General features: G+C 41.2%; 1 protein-coding gene across 3 annotated transcripts; it reads left to right on the top strand.

The window, feature by feature from the left end:
• Window positions 1–1,092: 1,092 nt before the first annotated feature.
• Window positions 1,093–13,962, top strand: sox1a (SRY-box transcription factor 1a). Of its 3 annotated transcripts, XM_006788228.3 has the most exons (3): window positions 1,093–2,436; window positions 6,362–6,411; window positions 13,084–13,962. In XM_006788228.3, exons 1-2 carry the CDS (start codon window positions 1,594–1,596, stop codon window positions 6,380–6,382), a joined length of 864 nt encoding a protein of 287 aa, XP_006788291.1. In that variant the 5' UTR covers window positions 1,093–1,593; the 3' UTR covers window positions 6,383–6,411; window positions 13,084–13,962. The 3 variants fall into 3 exon arrangements, with proteins under 3 accessions (XP_006788291.1, XP_006788290.1, XP_087685818.1); XM_006788227.3 differs by lacking the exon at window positions 6,362–6,411; XM_087829692.1 differs by lacking the exons at window positions 6,362–6,411; window positions 13,084–13,962 and having other exon boundaries at window positions 1,093–2,942.
• The last annotated feature ends 5,261 nt before the right edge of the window (window positions 13,963–19,223 follow it).

Below are 19,223 nucleotides of genomic sequence, written 5' to 3'. Positions count from 1 at the left end.
ATCACCAAAGACGCCCGGATCCGTCCGAGTGATCTCGCTCCCTCTGGTCCTAAACAGAGAACCATATCAAGCTAAGCTCCAATTAAAATAAAAACAGCAAAAGAACGATAGAATGATTAAATCGTTAGTCTCGCCGCGGGAAGTGGTTTTTCGTTTTCCCTTTCAATTAGAGGTTGATTGGGCTTTTCAGGGGAGGTCAGGTGTGAAATCTGGATTATATATGCGCGGACTCGAAGACACAGACCGCTTTCCCCTCTCGTGTATTTTTTTTTTTTTTTAACAAACGGAATACCTGACTGGATGTTAAATAAGAGGCGTTAACAGACCCACAACATATCCACTAAAAATGACAGTTTACGTGCAGTATTTCTTTTCATCTATAGCTGCACGCGGGCGCGTGGCCAGGACTCATTCACCATCACCAGCAGACGGCGATAATGGCTCTTTGCCCCGGCAATTTCAGGTCATTATACGACTATCCATCCTCTTGGGCTTCGTCTCTCAGACCAACAGTTTTTTTTAACCAAACCTCTTTCAAATAGTTTTCAGCTATAAATGCGCTTAATTTCTCTATCTGACACCTGCTATTACTTCAAACCTTAATTACATACCTGGAAGGAGGAGGGGGTGGGGGTGATGGGGCACAGGAGAGGGAGAGAGAGATGGTTTAAAATTTGATATCTGAGGCGCTTGCTCAGCATCAAGTCGTCTGAGACTAGTTTAGGGGCAGAGTGTATTGCAAATCCTTTGCATAAAAATAGTGAGGCCCAGGCTTCTAGTGCGCGCTGCGAATGTGAGGATAACTTGTTAAATAGGAGAGGAAGCGTCTTTTCAATGTCAAATCTGGGAAGAAAGTTGAAGGTAAAAAAGAATTTCACCCACACTTTTATGCTTCCGAATTTATAAGCTGTCTGATTTCTTCCTTCTTCTTTAAAAAATAAAAATAAAAAATCAGCAGCCATAGTCTAACCTATTTTTTTTTAATATAAATAAATTGAGGTGTTTGACTCATCCTAATCACAGACTGCACCCACTGTTTGGCCGCTACATCAGTGCTAACAAATCTTCGTTATTTTTGTGGATGAAGTCTCCGAGAGCGTGTTTGGAAATTTCAAATGCCTCGTGCTATTTGTGGGATTGACCCTCCTTTCTCCCTCCTCATTCTCCTCCTCCTCCTCCTCCGGTGTGTTCTTCCTCTATGGTCCTCTAGTCACCTGACCAAACCCCATGCAAATCATTCCGCTGCTAGAGCCTCATTGGCCGCTTGTGGCTCATTTAACCGCTGTCAGTGCTCATCATATGGCCGCCGCTTTAACCAACTTCTCAACTCCGACAGGAAAAGTGGCTCAAATGCGCATTCTATCACAGTGGATGTGAACCAGCCCAGGCGAAAACAGGGCGAACTGCTGGTTGGAGAACATTTTATATGCCTTTTCGGATTAATTTTCATCACGTGTTTATTTCAATTTGGGGTAGAATATTAATTTTGTAGCCCAGTCATCTCGAGCGCACCCGTACCTGTGTGCGCCTGACCTGTTGTGAAAGTGACTTTTTTTTTTTCTCTGTTGGTGGCGAAGTTTAAAAACCAGGTGAATGTATAGCATGATGATGGAAACTGACCTTCATTCCCCCGGCCCCCAAACGAACACGACGACGGGGCAAACGGGGCCGAATAGCGGGTCGAAAGCGAATCAGGAGCGAGTGAAGAGACCTATGAACGCGTTCATGGTGTGGTCCCGTGGGCAGCGGAGAAAGATGGCGCAGGAGAACCCCAAAATGCACAACTCTGAAATTAGCAAGCGGCTGGGCGCCGAGTGGAAGCTGATGTCCGAGGCTGAAAAGCGTCCATTCATCGACGAGGCTAAACGGTTGCGAGCCATGCACATGAAGGAGCATCCGGATTACAAGTACCGACCAAGACGGAAGACCAAGACATTGCTGAAAAAGGACAAATATTCCCTTGCTGGTGGACTTCTTTCTGGGCCGAGCGGTGGCGGTGGAGTTGGTTTAGGGGTTGGCATGGGTTCATCCGGGGTCGGGCAGAGGTTGGAGAGCCCCGGAGGTCACGGAGGTTCCGCCAGCTCCGGCTACGCGCACATGAACGGCTGGGCGAACGGTGCGTACTCGGGGCAGGTGGCTGCTGCCGCGGCGGCCGCAGCGATGATGCAGGAGGCTCAGCTAGCCTACAGCCAGCACCCGGGGAGCGGAGCGCACCACCACCACCACTCACACCACCATCATTCACACAACCCCCAGCCCATGCACCGCTATGACATGACAGCCCTGCAGTACAGCCCCATCTCGAACTCTCAGAGCTACATGAACGCTTCCCCATCCGGCTACGGCGGGATCACCTACACGCAGCACCAGAGCTCCGGCGTCTCTTCCTCAGCTGCCATGGGGACATTAGGGTCGCTGGTGAAGTCGGAGCCGAGTGTAAGCCCTCCCGTCAGCAGCACACACTCACGGGGTCCTTGCCCCGGAGACTTGAGAGAGATGATAAGCATGTATTTACCTACCGGAGAGCCGGGGGACCCCTCAATGCAAACTAGACTCCATGCCTTGCCGCAGCATTACCAGAGCGCCACGGCTGGAGTGAACGGGACCGTCCCGCTAACACACATTTAGAACTCATAGAATAATTGAAAACTGCAAACGAACCATAACCAAATATTTACCTCTTTTCTAAAATAACCCCGGTCCTGAGAACTACCTGCATTTTGTACAGAATGTTTATGATATTGTAAATGAAGGGTAAATAGCATATTCATCTCGGCTTTTTTTGGAATAGCCACCAGTGGAATTATATAACAAATATGATGCTGAGATATTGGTTATTGTGCTATCATTTATTTATTTTTTTGTCCTTTATTTCACAGTCTTAGTTGAGGGTTACGCCAGGTTTTCACATTGGGGAGATTTGCTTCAATTGTCTCATCATTTTTGGGGGTCGGGGGTCGGGGGTGGGGAGGGGGGAGTTTATTGTAAGTTATTTGAAAATGAGATAAGTGTCATAATCATAAGAAAGTGCTTTAAAAGATATGGGAAAATCAGCTTCTTTAAACATTTGTGTTCATTTGCAGAAGTCTGTGTCATAATTCTTGGAAATCATCTCTTTTTATTGTAACACTCTAATTCTTGTAAATTGTGAATAATTTTAATATTTGAAAGGATGACGGGCAACCGCTGTTGTAATTTAAGTGCTTTTCCGCGAGCGAAAAGCTCTGATATTGCAATGAAGAATAATTGAATAAATTTCACAAGATGTTGCTTTGATTCTTAAGAGAACGTCTTAGATTGATTATTTTTCACAGTGGTCTTACAGAAGTGTTTTGTTTTGTTTTAGGTAACAAGAATATCGTCAGAAGTCTTCATGAAAAACAAAAAACAAAATCTGCTATTTAAATTTTGACGCTGGTGGACAGATCCCTCGAGCTTTTAAATGGTCCAATTGTTTGTGCGTAATTACGCGTAAAAGCTACAGCCTGTAGGGCTGTGAGAGAACCATTTCACTTACAGGATGCTGTTTTAGAAGCTGAAGTTTCATGTTGGTAATTAGAAACATGTCCATAAATTGTTTTTAAAAAGTTTGCTTTTCTGTATTTCAGTAGCACGCAGGCTCCAATACTATGAAAACATTTTTTAAATATTCAATGCAGGCCCAGATTGTGGCCCGCGTTCTCCTTTAATATAAATATAAAAGGACAAACTTGATTTAGAATATTTAGAAAAGTTATGATGACATAACGCACAAGAAGAACATTTAGCATGACAGCCACCTGTTAGTGTTATGAACGAAGCCTTCTCGTTTATGAATAGAAATTTGATTTTTGTAATAAGCACATGTCATTTTCCCCTTTTAAAACCTTATGAGATGTGAATCCTTTAATCCTTTATTAGCAAGAGCAGCTTAAATCTTTTTAAAATATATATATATATTTCTAAATGAAACTAGTTCATTATATATTCTACTATTATATTAATCAGTGTGTCTAATTGCAATTTTTTTTTTCGGAAACTTGCGCCAGAATTTCATTTCTTTTACGATGAAAGCAGATTTGTTTTTAGTATAAACTGCTCTTAAAAACTGAACAACTTCTCCACTGTGTATTTCATTTTTTTAAAGGAAAATATTAAGCTATTGTTTTTTTTTTATTTAATCACTTTTACCATGTGTTTGATCTCCTGAGATGCCTTTTTTTAAAATTCCAATTTTGCAGCTTCTGTTCTGAACACACTATAAAAAAAAGAATAAGGCAGGGATAGCAAAGAACAGTTATCTAAAAATGTCTTAAAGAAAGATAAAGATTTTAAAGATACAATTATTTGTTTCTTTAAATAAGGGGATAAAAATCGAAGTCTGGGTTGTCAGTAATCTTTCACCCGAACTGCACCATCAGTTCATCTTGCATCCACTTCTCTTATTAGCTTTATTTTTATGGTGATGTCAGATAATATATGTGAAATATTAGATTATATATATTGATTTCTACGTTATAAGCTAGAATGCGACAGAGGGTAAAAAGAAAAAAAGGGTGGGATTCACAAGAATCCTAATTTCTTTAGCTGCATTTTCATCAGCTTGCTAATCAAAGAACCGGCACTTAAAGAGGCTTGATCACTCGTCTAACAAATAAATGCAATCTATGTTACTTGGCTTTTATTCTAATTATTTGCTCCCATAATGTGAGAAGCAGCAAGGTGGTGGGGGACTTGTTTGCTCCTTTTACTTTTGAGCAAAATAGCAGGAAAGTGAAAGGGGGTGTGGGCAAAGTGCGTGAGGCACAAACTGGGATTCGAACAATAATTTCATGTTCGATAAAAACCACTGAAACTTGAGACTGAACCAACGACCCGTGATTGTAATTAAAGGAGAAAAATCTCTGTTTAGATGAAAAACAGATGCGCAAACCTGACAGTGTCCAAACTGTTGCTCAGACTGAATTTTGACTTCCACTCGTCACAGCTCTACAGACAAGTAGCTTGTTGAGTTGGTGATGACTCATCAGAATTTCACAGATGTAGTGTTTTGATTTTGGACCGGTTTTGGTACCTTTGACAAAAACACCTGCATTTTGAATAAGATGCCCGCGTCATTTTTATAATTATCATTAATCTAAAAGAAATATATATATATTAGGCTGAAGACAGGCCACAGATGTTTTTGAGATTTTCCGTTTTTATCGCCTGTAGGCCTCATATGATACCCTAATAGTCATACACATGCAAATGAGGGAAATTTATGCCTGCTTAGGCATAAAAAAAAATCAATTAATCTCAAATACATAGTTAAAGGGCCTATTTCACACTGATGAAGACTTGCATGGTATGTCAATTAAACCTGTTAGGCCTCATAGTAAAGCATGTAATGTCTGGCTGCGCATTAATCTTTTAGGGGGGAAAAATCAGAGGAACAATGTCTGGAAATTAGTTGAAATTCCAAAACCCGAAAGCAATTGCATCTATGGAGACATCTCCGCAATACAGCGCGCACCGTATGGCAGGGGATGGCCTCCTCGTGTGTTTTTGCATCTGTTTCTATCTTATCTGTTGATGTGAAGAGATGCGGATTAACACTGAAAGCCCGGAGAGGCGGAGCGCGTCACGGCGCATCGCCAGGCTAAAAAGAGGAGCGTTCTGGCAAATTTAACCCGAATAAATTACACCTTGAGGTGGAAGAGGGGGTAAGTGTAGGGTGCAAAGTATACAGGCTATGCTTGCTGCTGCTACTGCTGCGTGCGCTCGCGCGCGCGTGTGAATCTATGTGTGTTTGTGTGAGTGCGCGCACGTACAGCTGGCTGGCCAATAAATCTCTCCACCGTGCGATACCCTTATCTTGTAGCCACCGATATATTCCGTGCTAGGAGGCCATCAGCTCCAGCGCACACTCGGTTGTTCGTAAAGCCCCGATCCCTTGCACTCCCTGTCCTAAATGGGGATAATTAGCGTCACTTTATCACGCCTCTGCATATTTTCTCTGCGTCTCCCCCCTTCCCTAAAAAAAATTACCAAGCAGCCTGCTCTCGTCGCCCGCTCTGTCACAGAAGATTATGGAGACAGATTGCACAGAGCGAATGTGCCGGGCGAGATTAGCGCGGAATAGAGAAAGCAACTGGGCCAATGAATTCCTCGGAAGGGCCTTATCGTGCAATTACACGTTGACATGTTTAACAATCTTGCTGCCTCTTAATCCTGCAGTGCTGCTCTATCTACCCACAGCTACCACGCTATATGCCGGCACACAGACCTAATGCACCGAAACGCGGCACAAATGTACTAAAAGTTATGAGAAATTGCTTTATTTTGAAACTTTGTTCACAACATCCACCAAATGCATTTTTTTTTTATTTTTTTTTTCCAGATTTCACCGTTGCTGGAATAGCATCTGCACTGGAACTTTTTTTTAAAGAGGTGAGATATTAAAATACATCTTCTTCATTTATTGTTAACCCAAATCACTTCTTTACTGTAACAGCTTCACAAAGTGATAATAATGATAATAATAATAATAATAATAATAATAATAATAATAATAATAATAATAATAATAATAATAACAAAAAAAGGAGGGGGGGTGCGCCATGTGCATCCGGAGTGGCGACGCAGAAAGTGTCCATCTTGTCTGGAGCTAAATGTAGACTTTTCCATGTGTCTATCCAACACACACAATCACCACCACCACATCCCGACCGCCCCCCCCCGTCCCCGTCCCTCCTGCCTGGCGGTATATCGGGGCCTGTGTGGGAGTGATTGTGGAGCGCCACTGTAGGAATTTGGCAGGGTCCGCGGTTTGGAGAGCCGCCCCACGCTGAGTCCCATTCAGCGGCCAGCGCGCTGTGAGGTTGGGAAGTTTCAGTCAGCCGTACAACTCAATGGCCCCCACAAAGGCGATTACAAGCCCCAGCGCATTCCTGTAGGGACCTGGGAGCGGCGCAGGTGCGAGGGGGACCGGGGTAACCCGTCAGAGGACAGATAAAAACGGGACAGTGCTGGGGACCACACAAAACCTGCCACTCCACAGGAACCGGGGATTTTGGGGGGGAGGAAGGAGGAGAAAGGGAAGAATAAGTCTGTAGAAGATGCAAGTTAAGGGGGTGGGGTGCAGCATACTGAGTGGTCTCACTGTCCATCACTGAATGAAAGTGTTTAAGGATTCCTAGTCAAGATGGTAGCCTGGATTTTTTCAGAAGTCACAAGTCCGCAGTCTCCCTTTACCAATCTGGACTTATCCCTTCTCGTTTAATAAAAACAGTCTAACATGGAGTGACATTTATGAAACTACTGCAAATTTTAAGTTAAAATCTTCAAAGCTTATTCGACACCCCCATCTGGGCTACACTGTTACCTCTTCTGCATATTTTTATTTTATTTTTTTTAAATTTTACATCTTCACCAATGGCATCTGAAAAAAGTTTCATGAATCCAACTTTGAAAGAATGTTACAAAATGTTACAAAAGACACGATCTCAGCCTCCTCCAGCCTTGCCTGTGGAAAAAAACCCTTGAAATGTCTTGTGTTAAAAATTTCTTTAATCACACCAATACATTTGATCACTTTCTACAAAAAATAATGTCTTCATGACTTACATTTTTGTCATCAGTTTCTGTCACCACGCCAGCAGCAGACCAAACTGTCAACCAGTGAATTTCATTAGAGGATAGCGGCTAAAGAAAACAAACGTTTCCTTCAGACAAAAAGGATTTTCCTTTTGTCCACCATATCAACATTTCAATATTGATATTGTGTTTCCATCATGTTCCACTGTGGCCACAGTATAGGTGGCTAGCATGATTTAGTCAAGACTGGCAAAGATTCATAGCAATGGGTAAAAGATACCAACATATACAGAGATGTGTAATTAACAACAGTTTCCCATAATAGAGTTAAATGATTTATAGATTCTGTGTGTCAAAGGCTTTTATATTAAAGACCAAACCAGCCACCCCATCATCCTACCTGAGACTTATCTGCCATGTAGAAATTTGATACTTCGCGCACTGGAAAAAAAATCCTAATGGCAGAAATTCAGGAGCAAACTGTATTAAAGTCGTTAGGAATAAGTTTAAATCCAAGGACACAGGCAGTTGCTGTATTTAATTTAGGTTGCACAGGTACTGGCACTTTATTTTAGCAGCAGAACTGCCACAACACCTGCTTTTTCCATTTGTTTCTGTTAAATTCAGAGTTGGTACATGGCATGCAGATGGGAGACTTGCAAACAAGTGGGCATTACATCTAAATGAAGTGAAGCTATTCACTGATATTTTTGGTAGAAACCGGGTTTCTCAGCAGGTTCTTTAAACAGGGGCAAGTAAAATAGAAAGTCCAAAATAAGAAATGCAAGACACATAAAAAAAAAAAACATTCCTACTGTGTAAAATTTAAATATGCATTGCAGAAGTACGGTAGAGCAGTCAGTACTTGTGAAAAACCTCCTTGGGTTACTTAAATAATATAATAAATGACCTGTCCTGTTGCCCTCTGATGGCAGCAAGGAATTATCATCAATGATAAACATACAGCTTCTGGTTTGAGAACTGTCATCATTCACAATGATCTACTGTGTTTACCTTTAATTAAACAAACTTGGAAACGAGACCGGGCTGAAGCTCCAAACACATCATACTGTTGGATTAATATTCAGTAACCTGCCAGTTTGTGAAGGGGGACTCAGAGATCATTAATCCTGTGCATCATAACCCTTTTTTCAACTTTTCTGGCAAAAGCAGTGTTTCATGCTTTATTATTAAATACAATTTTAATCACGCTAAAATATGATGCAGAATTATTTCTAGAAATATTGGATTGATGTAATGTTACTAATACCTGCAACAAATTCAAAACTACATACAGTATACTGACTGTTCTGTATATTTTTGGATTACCGTGTTGCAAAGAATAAGTGTCAACATACTTAAATAACATGACATGACTGAGCTTTCACCTTTTCCACAAACACTTTGACTGTAGATTTGTTGTGCATTGCTTTCAGGGCTCGAAGTTCTCCACCGTGCAAACAGCACTTAAAAGGAATCTTTTAATGTGGCGAGCCACTCTGACTGGCACAACTTTTTTAGTGGTAGGAGAGAAGTAATGTGATTGGTTTAGAGTTTAAAAATGAATTATCCTATCTTTTATGTTAGATTTCAGCGTTGTGGTAAAGGCCTAGTTCACAAGCACCTGTGCATGCAGTGCTCTGATAATTAATCAAATAACTGCCGGACGATCATAAAGTGGCACAAAAGTCAGGCCCAAACAAAATTAGCCAGACTACAGACAACTTCTAAGTAAACCCCCTAGGTTGAAGCTATATTAGGACAAAAATAAAGACAAAAGAAAAACTTGTATAACCTTTACAGGCATTCATCAGATTGTCCTTTCAGGAGGCATTTTATTCTTTCGACTTTGCTTAAAAAGTCAGATACAGTCAATAAATTCCCATCTTCTTGAAGAATATAGTGTTCATATAAATTTTTTTAACTCTTCTAAAGAAGTGTCAAGTCAACTGCATGGTCATTTTTAATCATTCAGACTGTGTCTCTGTTAAATTAAATTGCATTATACAGAGCAATATTTCTTTAATTTTTTCTCACCTCACAGATGTGACTTTGTGACTTTTACCACAACAAAAATGGATAGAAGTAAGAGCTGGCTTGCTCTACAGTCTCTCTGACTGTTTGACTCTTGCCCTGTCACAGTTGTTTAGTGAATACAGCAGCATAAGGAGTTGTAAACAATTACTTTGGCGAGCACAGTGACAGGTCCTCCAGCTTAACCCCTTTGAACACAACCCATTAGAGCGCAATATGGTTCATCTGTTTTCTGCCTATGTTTGCAAAGGCCGAGACACAAAACAACTTAGTTAGGATTAGGGTAATGTAGAGGACCTTGATCATCATGCTTATTATATTAAACATGTTAAGATTAAGGAACAGTTAAAAAATAAGAGCATTTTGAAATAAAAAAGTGTTTTGTTGACCCATCCACTAACCTTGACCTTCACCCCATGTGGACTTTGCAGCCCAATAACAACAATACCTTTTTTTCTCATTAGTTCGTGTTTTCTAGCACTTCGGTTAGGTTTAGATAATAAAACAACTTGTTTGGGTTTAAGAAAATATCATTTGGATTAAAGTACAGCCCTTTAAGAATTTAAGCCCAACTTTACCCATGTGCCGCATTGGTCCTGTCATACTTACTATGAGCATAGAAGGAAATTATTTCTCTTGGAGAGTTCCTTGTTACCTGACGCAAATCCATAATCCATCAGTGGGTGAACAGATGTAGAAGGACGTTTTTAAGGCTCTGAAATGAAGAAATTGTTCCTTAACATGAATAAAATCAGCTATTTGCTACTAAAAATAAATAATCTTGTTCTTTAAATAACCCCCCCCCCCCCCCCCCCCCCCCCCCCCCCCCCAGGCAAAAGCATTGTGTTGCTTTGCTCAAATAAGAAAATACTTCAGTACCTATTTGTTCCAAACACAACAACAAGGAAGGGCCACATAATAAGTTTTAAGTGTCCTGTGAAATACTCCCGCTCTTGAAGGAAGAATCGTTTACTGTTAGATTTTTTCCCCCCCTCTCTCAGCAGAAGTGCTTCCACAAAGAGTTTCTTTCATGGACTCTTCAAGACAAGCAAACTTAGTGTTGTTTGGCAGCAACAGTCAGACTATTACATGTGCTCCAGAGAGAAAAGGGGATTTTAGAATAAATGTTAATGTAAGCACAGTAAGTGGCTTCCTGTCCCTCACTAAATATATGCAATAACCTTGAGTCTTTTTGGGGGGTGGGGGAATAAACTAAGAGAGCATTCGGAAACTATAAAACTCTCGAAAGCATTTTGACTCTAATAAGTTCTTTTTTAATACAAAAGTAATGGTACTTTTGAGTAGAATAATATTGTTTTCTTTCTAGCCTACTTGATATCTTGTTTTTTCTTCTCTCCCATTTGAACACCTTTTTTTTCTTTTTAAACAGAACCTTATAATTTCAGAAGGTTGATTGAAGTCTTATTTAAAAATAAAAGCATGTACATGCAGAAGCACTGCTTCTTCTTTCCCAGCTGGTCCCCACAAAGCAAAGCCAAACTTTGAAGCTTTGGACACACATAGAGATGCTCTATGCTCAATGCTCTTTACATCGTAGACGATGTCAGGTGGTGTTCAGACACCGTCTAGCAAAAGCAGTAAGGTGAAATTTAGAGAAAAAAATCATGTTCTCCGTAGTCTTTTTGTTGCATTCTGCTGACTGTTCCTCTAGTACACCAGCAGGTCAGAGACTTCACCTGTCCAATAACACATTTTCATCTGCAAAACAAAATGCCATGATGAATGGTTGTCAGACAATGTATGCTATATAGACAAAAGTATTGTGCCACATCTCTGTTCTGGTGTTTTCAGTTCCATTGCCATAGGAATATAAAATCGAGCCATGCAGTCAACCTTTACAAACATTTGTGGTAAAAATGGGTCATTTTAAAGTGCTCACTGAATTCAAGCTTGGTGCTGTAAATGAATGCCGCCATTGCGACAAGTCAGTTTGTGAAATTTCTTCCCTCCTAGATACTCCACAATCAACTGTAAGTGGTATTATGGCAAAGTGGAAGCATTTAGAAACCACAGCAACTCAGCCATGAAGTGGCAGACCACAGAGCAGAGTTGCTGAGTGCTAAGGCGTATAGTGCATAAAAATCACCAGTGCTCTACTGACTCGATAACTGCAGCGCTCCAACCCTCCTATGTCATTAACATCTGCACAAAAACTGTGCACAGGGAGCTTTGTGACATGGGTTTCCATGGCTTAGTAGTTGCTGTAGGTATAATCTGTAGGTTGGCCAGTCCATGTAGTCCAGTGTATCTTGAGGACTTTGTTGATGTACTGAGTTTTCCTTCAGTGAGGCTGATAAGTCATGTGGTTCATATGCAATATTTCCCATCAAATAAATCTAATAATCCCCTCCCTTTTCATCATGTGCCATTAACAGACCAAATTATGTATTTAACGCTAAATAACGGCATTCCCACCAGCCTCAGCTGAAACTGTGATTCTGAAGTCAGTGAGTATTACCACCGCTTACATTATGCCACATTCATGCGTTGTCACTAAAAGTTGCCTGTGAATATCCAGGCTTTAATTATAACAGGGAAAGTTCCGCTGTTTAAACTTTAATATGATCCTTTAAATCATGCAAATAAGGTTGTCGCACATCAAAACTTTCTCATATTTCTTCCCTTCACAGTATTTTATTATTCGCACAGCTTTCTTGAAGATGTCAAAACTCACAAGTTGGTATTAAGGAAATCTTTTTTTTCCTTTCCCACATGACCTCAGTGCAGCATAGATATGTTAGCGCCGTGAGCATGTTACAATGCTGTTGTTTCCATTTCGGTACAACCCTTGCATTGCCAAAGTGAAGCTAAAGATGCTTGCTCTTATCAATGTTACAACTAGCTCGGTGTTTCACAAACTCTCAGTGACTCTCACCGCCTCAACAAATGTGCGGCAGGCGATAATTCTCAAAGCAGCAGAGAGGGGTTAATGAGGGGTCAAAGAGTTCAGATAAGAAACAGCAGTTTTATGATGCCCACTGCAACCTGCAGCGCACTGATAGCCGTTTGAACCAGCTGCCCTTTGAACTCTGCTGGGTCAAGTGATCAAAACACTGGGTCGTTTAGATAGGTCAGATTGGAACAAGTGAAGGATGTGTATGTCACCGGAAAATGTCAGAGAGGTACAGATAAATTGCTCTTAATGGTTATAACCCTATTCAATTTGTTTCCGCAGCCATTAGATTGTCGTCACCTATCAGACTGTTTAAGGTGTGGGATAAATTAGATTAATTTCTCTGCAAATATATATTCTATGCATTTAACCATTCATCAGACTAGACAATGTATATGTTCTTTATGTGTTTCTGTCTGCTTATAATATATATATATATATATATATATATATATATATATATACACACACACACACACACACACACACACACTCATATGTTTTTGCTAATATCCTCTACAAATTAGTAACATATATCTATTTGTCTCCTTGTTTTTGTGCTTCTATCTGTCTTCCAGGACAATGGCCATCAAGTCTATGACCAGCTGAACTGGATCACTGTGGGGAGACTGTGATTTACAGATAGCTTCTCATCCCTTTTACTGGCAGGCCATCTTTACCTTGAGCACTGGGAGATAGGTGGTGCCGGCGAAAAGACCTCTCAGAAAATGTCAGCAACTGTCAGAGCCCCAAATTTCTTCCATTAACTCGTTCTTTCCTCTGTGATGCTACCTTCTTGAAACCCCTTAATTACATAACCCCTTTCTCCTGTTACCCAATGTTTTGTATCCAAGTAAAGTGTATGACTTCAGATTGTGTAGCTTTTTTTTTTAGCTTAAAATTGTGGGTAACAAAACAATCCTAGCCCCATATTTTTGCTCATCTGAGCAAAAACAAACACACACATGCACACTCACACACACAAAAGGAAACTGCAGTGACTGCAGCAGCTCTCCTTCCCTCGTGTTTTTCACTGGAGCCAGTTTCACTGTCTTAATACTCTTAGTCCCTCAGCTGGCATGTTGTCCAAGAACCCGCTGCATTTTCAGATTTGTAAAATCCGTCAAAATGCCTGTAATGAATATTTCTACAGCCTCAAGTGTATTTAATGTGCTGTTTGACCAGCCCAAAAGAAACCTTGTAAAGATCTGCCACTATAGGAACAGAGGATCAGATGAAACAGGTCATTTTCATTTGAACACAATCCCTTATAATAAACATGTATTGTTTGGATATGCTGTTAATTTCTTATTAACATCTTTCTTGTGCATGAGTGTATACGCCATGTAATATACATATATATTTTTTGCTGTAACTACTGTTATTATTATTATCGGGTTTTTCTGTGTGTTTTGTTTTGTCTTTTGATGGATTAAAAGTCATCTTATGAGATAGACGTGTGCTATGCACTTGCATTTTGCAGTTTGTTTTTTCTGTTAGCTTACACAGCCACCCATGGCTGGGGGGAGGGGGGGGGGGGGGGGGTGGAATAATGAGTACATACCAAATAAACTCTTGCATCTTATTACAGCCTGGGAATAAAAAAAACACTGTGCTTTCCGTCATTTATTTTCACATTCAATTTGAGAGGTAAATTAATACTTCAAAGTGAGAAGTTACAGAAAAGTTTTAACATTTAAACTATGTATTAATTTCAAGGCCTAAATGCGCCCTCAATTATTTTACCATTGCCCCTAAGTAATTGATTTTGGGTAGAGAAAGCGAAAGGTGCTGGGGTGATCTGTGTTGATGTGTGAAAATCACAAAGCCAATAAATGAAAAATAACTGACGTCGTAATTGCTGTGAGTGTTGTAACCTTGCTTTATTGATTTTTTTTTTTTCATCAAGGCATTTTGCTAGCATCAAAGTTGGGCCCATAATAACATAAATTGTTCACTGCAGTCTGTAATAATTTATATATTTCTTTCACTCGTTTTCAGCCTCTCATTGACTTGTTCAGGTGTGTGCAGCCCGCCACACAAAGACAAACGCTCATCCAGCAGCGTGCGGCTTGTGCCGTGGTGCGGACAAAGAGGGAACATGTAAAGAGACTAGATAATAAGTATCTCAGGTGACTACATGCTGTGATTACCAGGTTGCTGGTTGTTATATAGGAACTATATTACATAGACACGCGGTCCCACTCTGTGCACACGTTCAGACCCACACGTTCTGCACTTGCACACACACAAACACACACTCTTGAGAGATCCTTGGTTATCACACCCTTCCAGATTGTTCTGAACTACTTATGGAAAACACACACACATCTCAAGATGTGGCCACTCTTGCCAATATGAGCCCAGTGTTAAAAACAGTTGTTGTCGTTGTCGTCGTGTGGTTTTTTTTTAGCATCTCTAAATTCCTAGCGTTGCTAAGGTGCTTTGGGAGGGGATTAACAGAGGCTGGCGCCGATGAGCAAGCCTTCCAGATTTCCAACCAGTAGCGAAAAGACAAAGAAAGAGGGGGGAGAGAAAAAAAAGAGGAAAAACAGCAGAGGGTTAGACAACGGGGAAATGGCAATAACAGCTTGTGTAAACATGATGACTTGAGAGAGGTAAAGAGGTAGAAACAAATGAGGGATAAGTAACAGAAAGTGAGACTAAATAATATGTGTCCTAAAGAGCAGGCCTCATTTTTCACACAGGAAAGTGAGGAAGTGCTCTCCCTTTGCTTTTCTTCCCTGTCCTCTTTGCCTATTTTTCTCCAACAAATTTCCTTCTCCTCACTCTGTGTTCCCTCCTCTCTGTTTCTTCCCATCTCTTTAATCCCCCAAAGCCTACAGTTAGATCCAGACGCTTTTGTCTCTCGTTCTCTCTGTCACAACTTCAAACAGTGCCGGTGTTCAGGTCACACTGATGTGCCCGGAGCATCAGTGACTGAGCTGTCTCAGGTGAACGTCTCCCAGCGTGTCCTTGATGACACTCTCTCCCTTTCTCCCATCTCGCCGCTTCTAATTAGTGTGGTGAGCTGCGGAGGCAGTGCAGGCAGCTGAGCCACATTTACCCATCCTCAGTCTTGCTCGTACATACAGTAACACAGTGAAGGCAGCTCTTATAATGTTTGTGCAGCACTTACACATGTGAACTGGCCTTTGTTTTCACTAAATCCCTGGTTATACACTCAGAAGAAATCAGAATGTAGTTCTTCGCCAAAGAAAGTACACCAAAGAGAGGGAGGTCCACAAGCTTTTCTTTGAATCCTCTCCTCAGGCTCAGCTTCTCAGGTAAAGTGTAACTGGATGCGGCCTGTTTGTGGAATACAAGGCACTTGACCAAGGGCCAGCACTACTCCTCCCTCACCTCCCATCCCCTCCCTCCCTATCCTTCCCCTACCTGGGTCGGGTTACCCTTCAGCCCCCCTCCTCCCTTCCTTTCCTTGAATGGTGGCAGGCAGTCTGTTTTGCAGCCCCATCGGTGTCTGTGGATGTTGAAAAGCATGTGTCTGTATGTTTGTAGTCTACCCCAGACAGGTGTTTGTGACTCTGTTTGGGCTCGTCGGCCGGGCTCCTGTAACTGTGCCCGTCGCTGCTGCGCTGGCTAGTGTGACTGGGTTGGCCGAGGTACGGAGGCGGCTGTCTTTCAACCACTGATCCCTCAGAACTACTCATCTGATCAGGCTGGATCTGCGCTTCACGGCTGCCGGGGTCACACAACCCAACCCCGGGGTCAACCAACTAATTACAGACCCCTGTGTCCTCCGTCTCTGTCACCACCGGGGATATGGGGAAGGTGGGCAGGAGAGGGAAGAAGCCTGAGAGAGGTGGTGAGAAAAAAAAAGACACAATATTGACTTAGACATCAAAAGGTCAACAGTGAGGATAACCAAGCAGTATATTGTTTTTTTTCCTCTTGAAAAGAGAAGAGTGTAAGGATCTGGTTTGCAGCATCTTGGTCACACCCATCATAGCACTCAGGCAGACACAGAAGCTTAGACCCTTAAGACCAGAGTTGCATCATTGTATGCGGATTTATGTATCAGCCTCCCACTAACTTTTCATCTAGCTGTGTGCTAGGCTCTCTATATCTCTCCCCTTGTCTTTTTAAAACTGATTTATTGTAGCAGCCTGGCATATTACCCTTATCACAACTCCAAGTGCGACAGACTCTTCTGTTAAGAAAATTCCAGGTTTTGTGCATGATTTCTTCCACCCCGACCTTTCGCTTGCCACTATTGACTGAACTGGGATACCACACACAGGAACCAGTGAGAGCACACATGCATATACACATACAAAAAAATAAAAAATAAGCCACTATTACATTATATTAGGCTGCAGGTTCATTAATCACAAATGCGAGGGCTTCTCAGCCAACGTAGGAAATTAATCAAAAAAGGGGACATTAATCACATGCATGAACAGCAGTAGTTACACCTGTGACAATGCCATCTGATTTAAACGCGTTGCTCCAGCCTGTGTTAATGATGCCACCCAGGGCCAAGCAAAGCAACCTCTCTGCCATCACTGAAACAATAATGCACTAACTATGAAGCAATTTTCTTACATGTTGTGAAGGGTTATGCTGATGCACATTGCACAGGGGTCAGTGGGTGTTGCAGCAATTACCAGGTGCAGCTTTTTCCTCACAGCTTGACCACTGGGTTTTTCACTCTGACTGTTGAAATGTCTGTTCAAATTACATTAGTCATACTTCATTTTCTCTCTCTCTCCACATTGTGCCCCTGACAAATAGGCTATTAAACTGAAACAAAAAAACAAGTTGCTGTTGGAAAGGTTTTATTTGCAAAGATGCAAACATTTATATAAAATACTACATGTACAGGTGTATTCTAACGCTTTAATATTGTTTATACGAGAGATGCGGAAAAAGGGGCAAGCATCAAGGAAGCCCTGCATGTGTGGTTACACTGCCCTCTTTTGAATGCACTGCAGTGTACCCTCGTAATCTGCAGCAGGAGGGAAAGATAAAGAAATACAGATGTATAATTAATAGTTCAACATCTCACAATCGGTAAGTAATATATCATTATTTGTTTTGTTAAACTTCTCACCTACAGCAAAATCTCATGTCAGGTCAAAAGTAATGGATTACCTGTTTCTTTTTCTAATACATTAACAAACCCATAACAAATGTAACATAATGAATCTCATGAATTAAAACATATCTCATTCTTTTTAATGTTTTTTTTAAATGAATGAATAAACATCTTTATTTAATAAAAAAGCAAAAAATCTTGTGTAATAATATCAGTGATTATACTGATGTCAACTCAGTCCACTTTTAATATATTAGGACTATGGATGATTAAATGTTTACATTACTCAAATAATAAGTGCTTAAAAAATGTACTATTACATTAAGAAAGAAGAAAATGGTTAAGAAGATCTTGTGTTTTGAGTTCAGTGAGAGAAGCCAACCTCTCAAGTATCTATTTATAAAAGTCTTTCTAAAACTGTCAAATTAAACCTACTAATTACTAACCAAAGGAGAAAGAAAGTGAAGCTGAAGTGCTAATCAGCCTTTCATCTTTGTCTTATCTTGCTTAAATACCAGCAAAGGACATATCAAGACTTTAATCACTGTTTGTTGCAAATCATACGCCAAATTTAATAGCAAGTGTTGCAAAAAAAAATCATAATTTTTTTTATAGGATGTATGAGAATCAGCTAAGAGGAAAAATAGCTCTTAGCTTTTGAAAACTAGTGCTCGAGCTCAAAAAGTACTCAAAACACCTCTATGTAAACCTGTGTTTTTATTTACTGCCACATTAATGAAGCGTGAGATGACCTGTAGCTTTATTTAGTTAAGTTTGGTCTAGTGCTTATAGTTCAGTGTTACATCAGTGATAATAAGGAAACAGTTACATACAGGCAGTAGCTGCGATATCATTTAGAAGTCCCATCATGATTTTTTTTTTTTTGTCTTCTGCTGAGGCCTTTAGCGGGATCTCTGAGCTTGAAAACAAAATGCATCAGATAGGATCTCTTTTAGTTCTGATCCGTTAGCTTCTTTTCTCTGTCTCATGGCTGAGCTAGTGCCACGGCTCAAGCTGCAGTCTGGTCCAACAACACCGTTCTCTGACCCCTGCAGCCTGACAGGCAGCTCTGATAAACTCATATCACCCATGGCAGGGAAACCGAAGACCTGGCCTAATTAGCAGGCAGGACGAGTAGGATGGAGAGAGGAGAGGGAGAGAAAGGAGGGAGTAAAAGGTTGAAAATCAAAATGAGAAAGAGTTTATTAACCGAGCTGGTGGCCCTTGGTTATTTATTCATGGGATTACTAAAGTGGACTTTGGAACAAAGTGCTCTGCAGTTCTTAGCAACCCTCTTTTGTGGATGTTTACTGCTTTGTTCCTGATGGGTTGCTAAGCATTACAAACTAACATAAAAACACATAGATGCACTTGACACCTTCATCAGTTGACTTACCTGTCCAGGTATTCCAGTAATCCAGGCCAAGCCTTGTCAGGTGGAAGAAAGTCTATCCTGGGGCGTAGACAGCGGGAGGATAGGAGGAGGTGGGGGAGTTGCAGTAAGCCTAGCCGGTGATGGGGTGGAGGAGGGGGGGGAGAGGACCAGAGACAGGGGGCAGGTAAAGGGGATCGTATTCAGGCTCCTGGGGACAGGAGGCTTGGCGTGGCACCGCACTGCCCACCCAACATCAACACTCTCAGGTTCCCTTGCTCAGATGG

This window comes from Neolamprologus brichardi, chromosome 16 (genome assembly GCF_056152115.1).
Source record: "Neolamprologus brichardi isolate AB-2024 chromosome 16, ASM5615211v1, whole genome shotgun sequence".
NCBI lineage: Eukaryota > Metazoa > Chordata > Actinopteri > Cichliformes > Cichlidae > Neolamprologus > Neolamprologus brichardi.
This window is presented reverse-complemented; position numbering and strand designations above follow the sequence as displayed.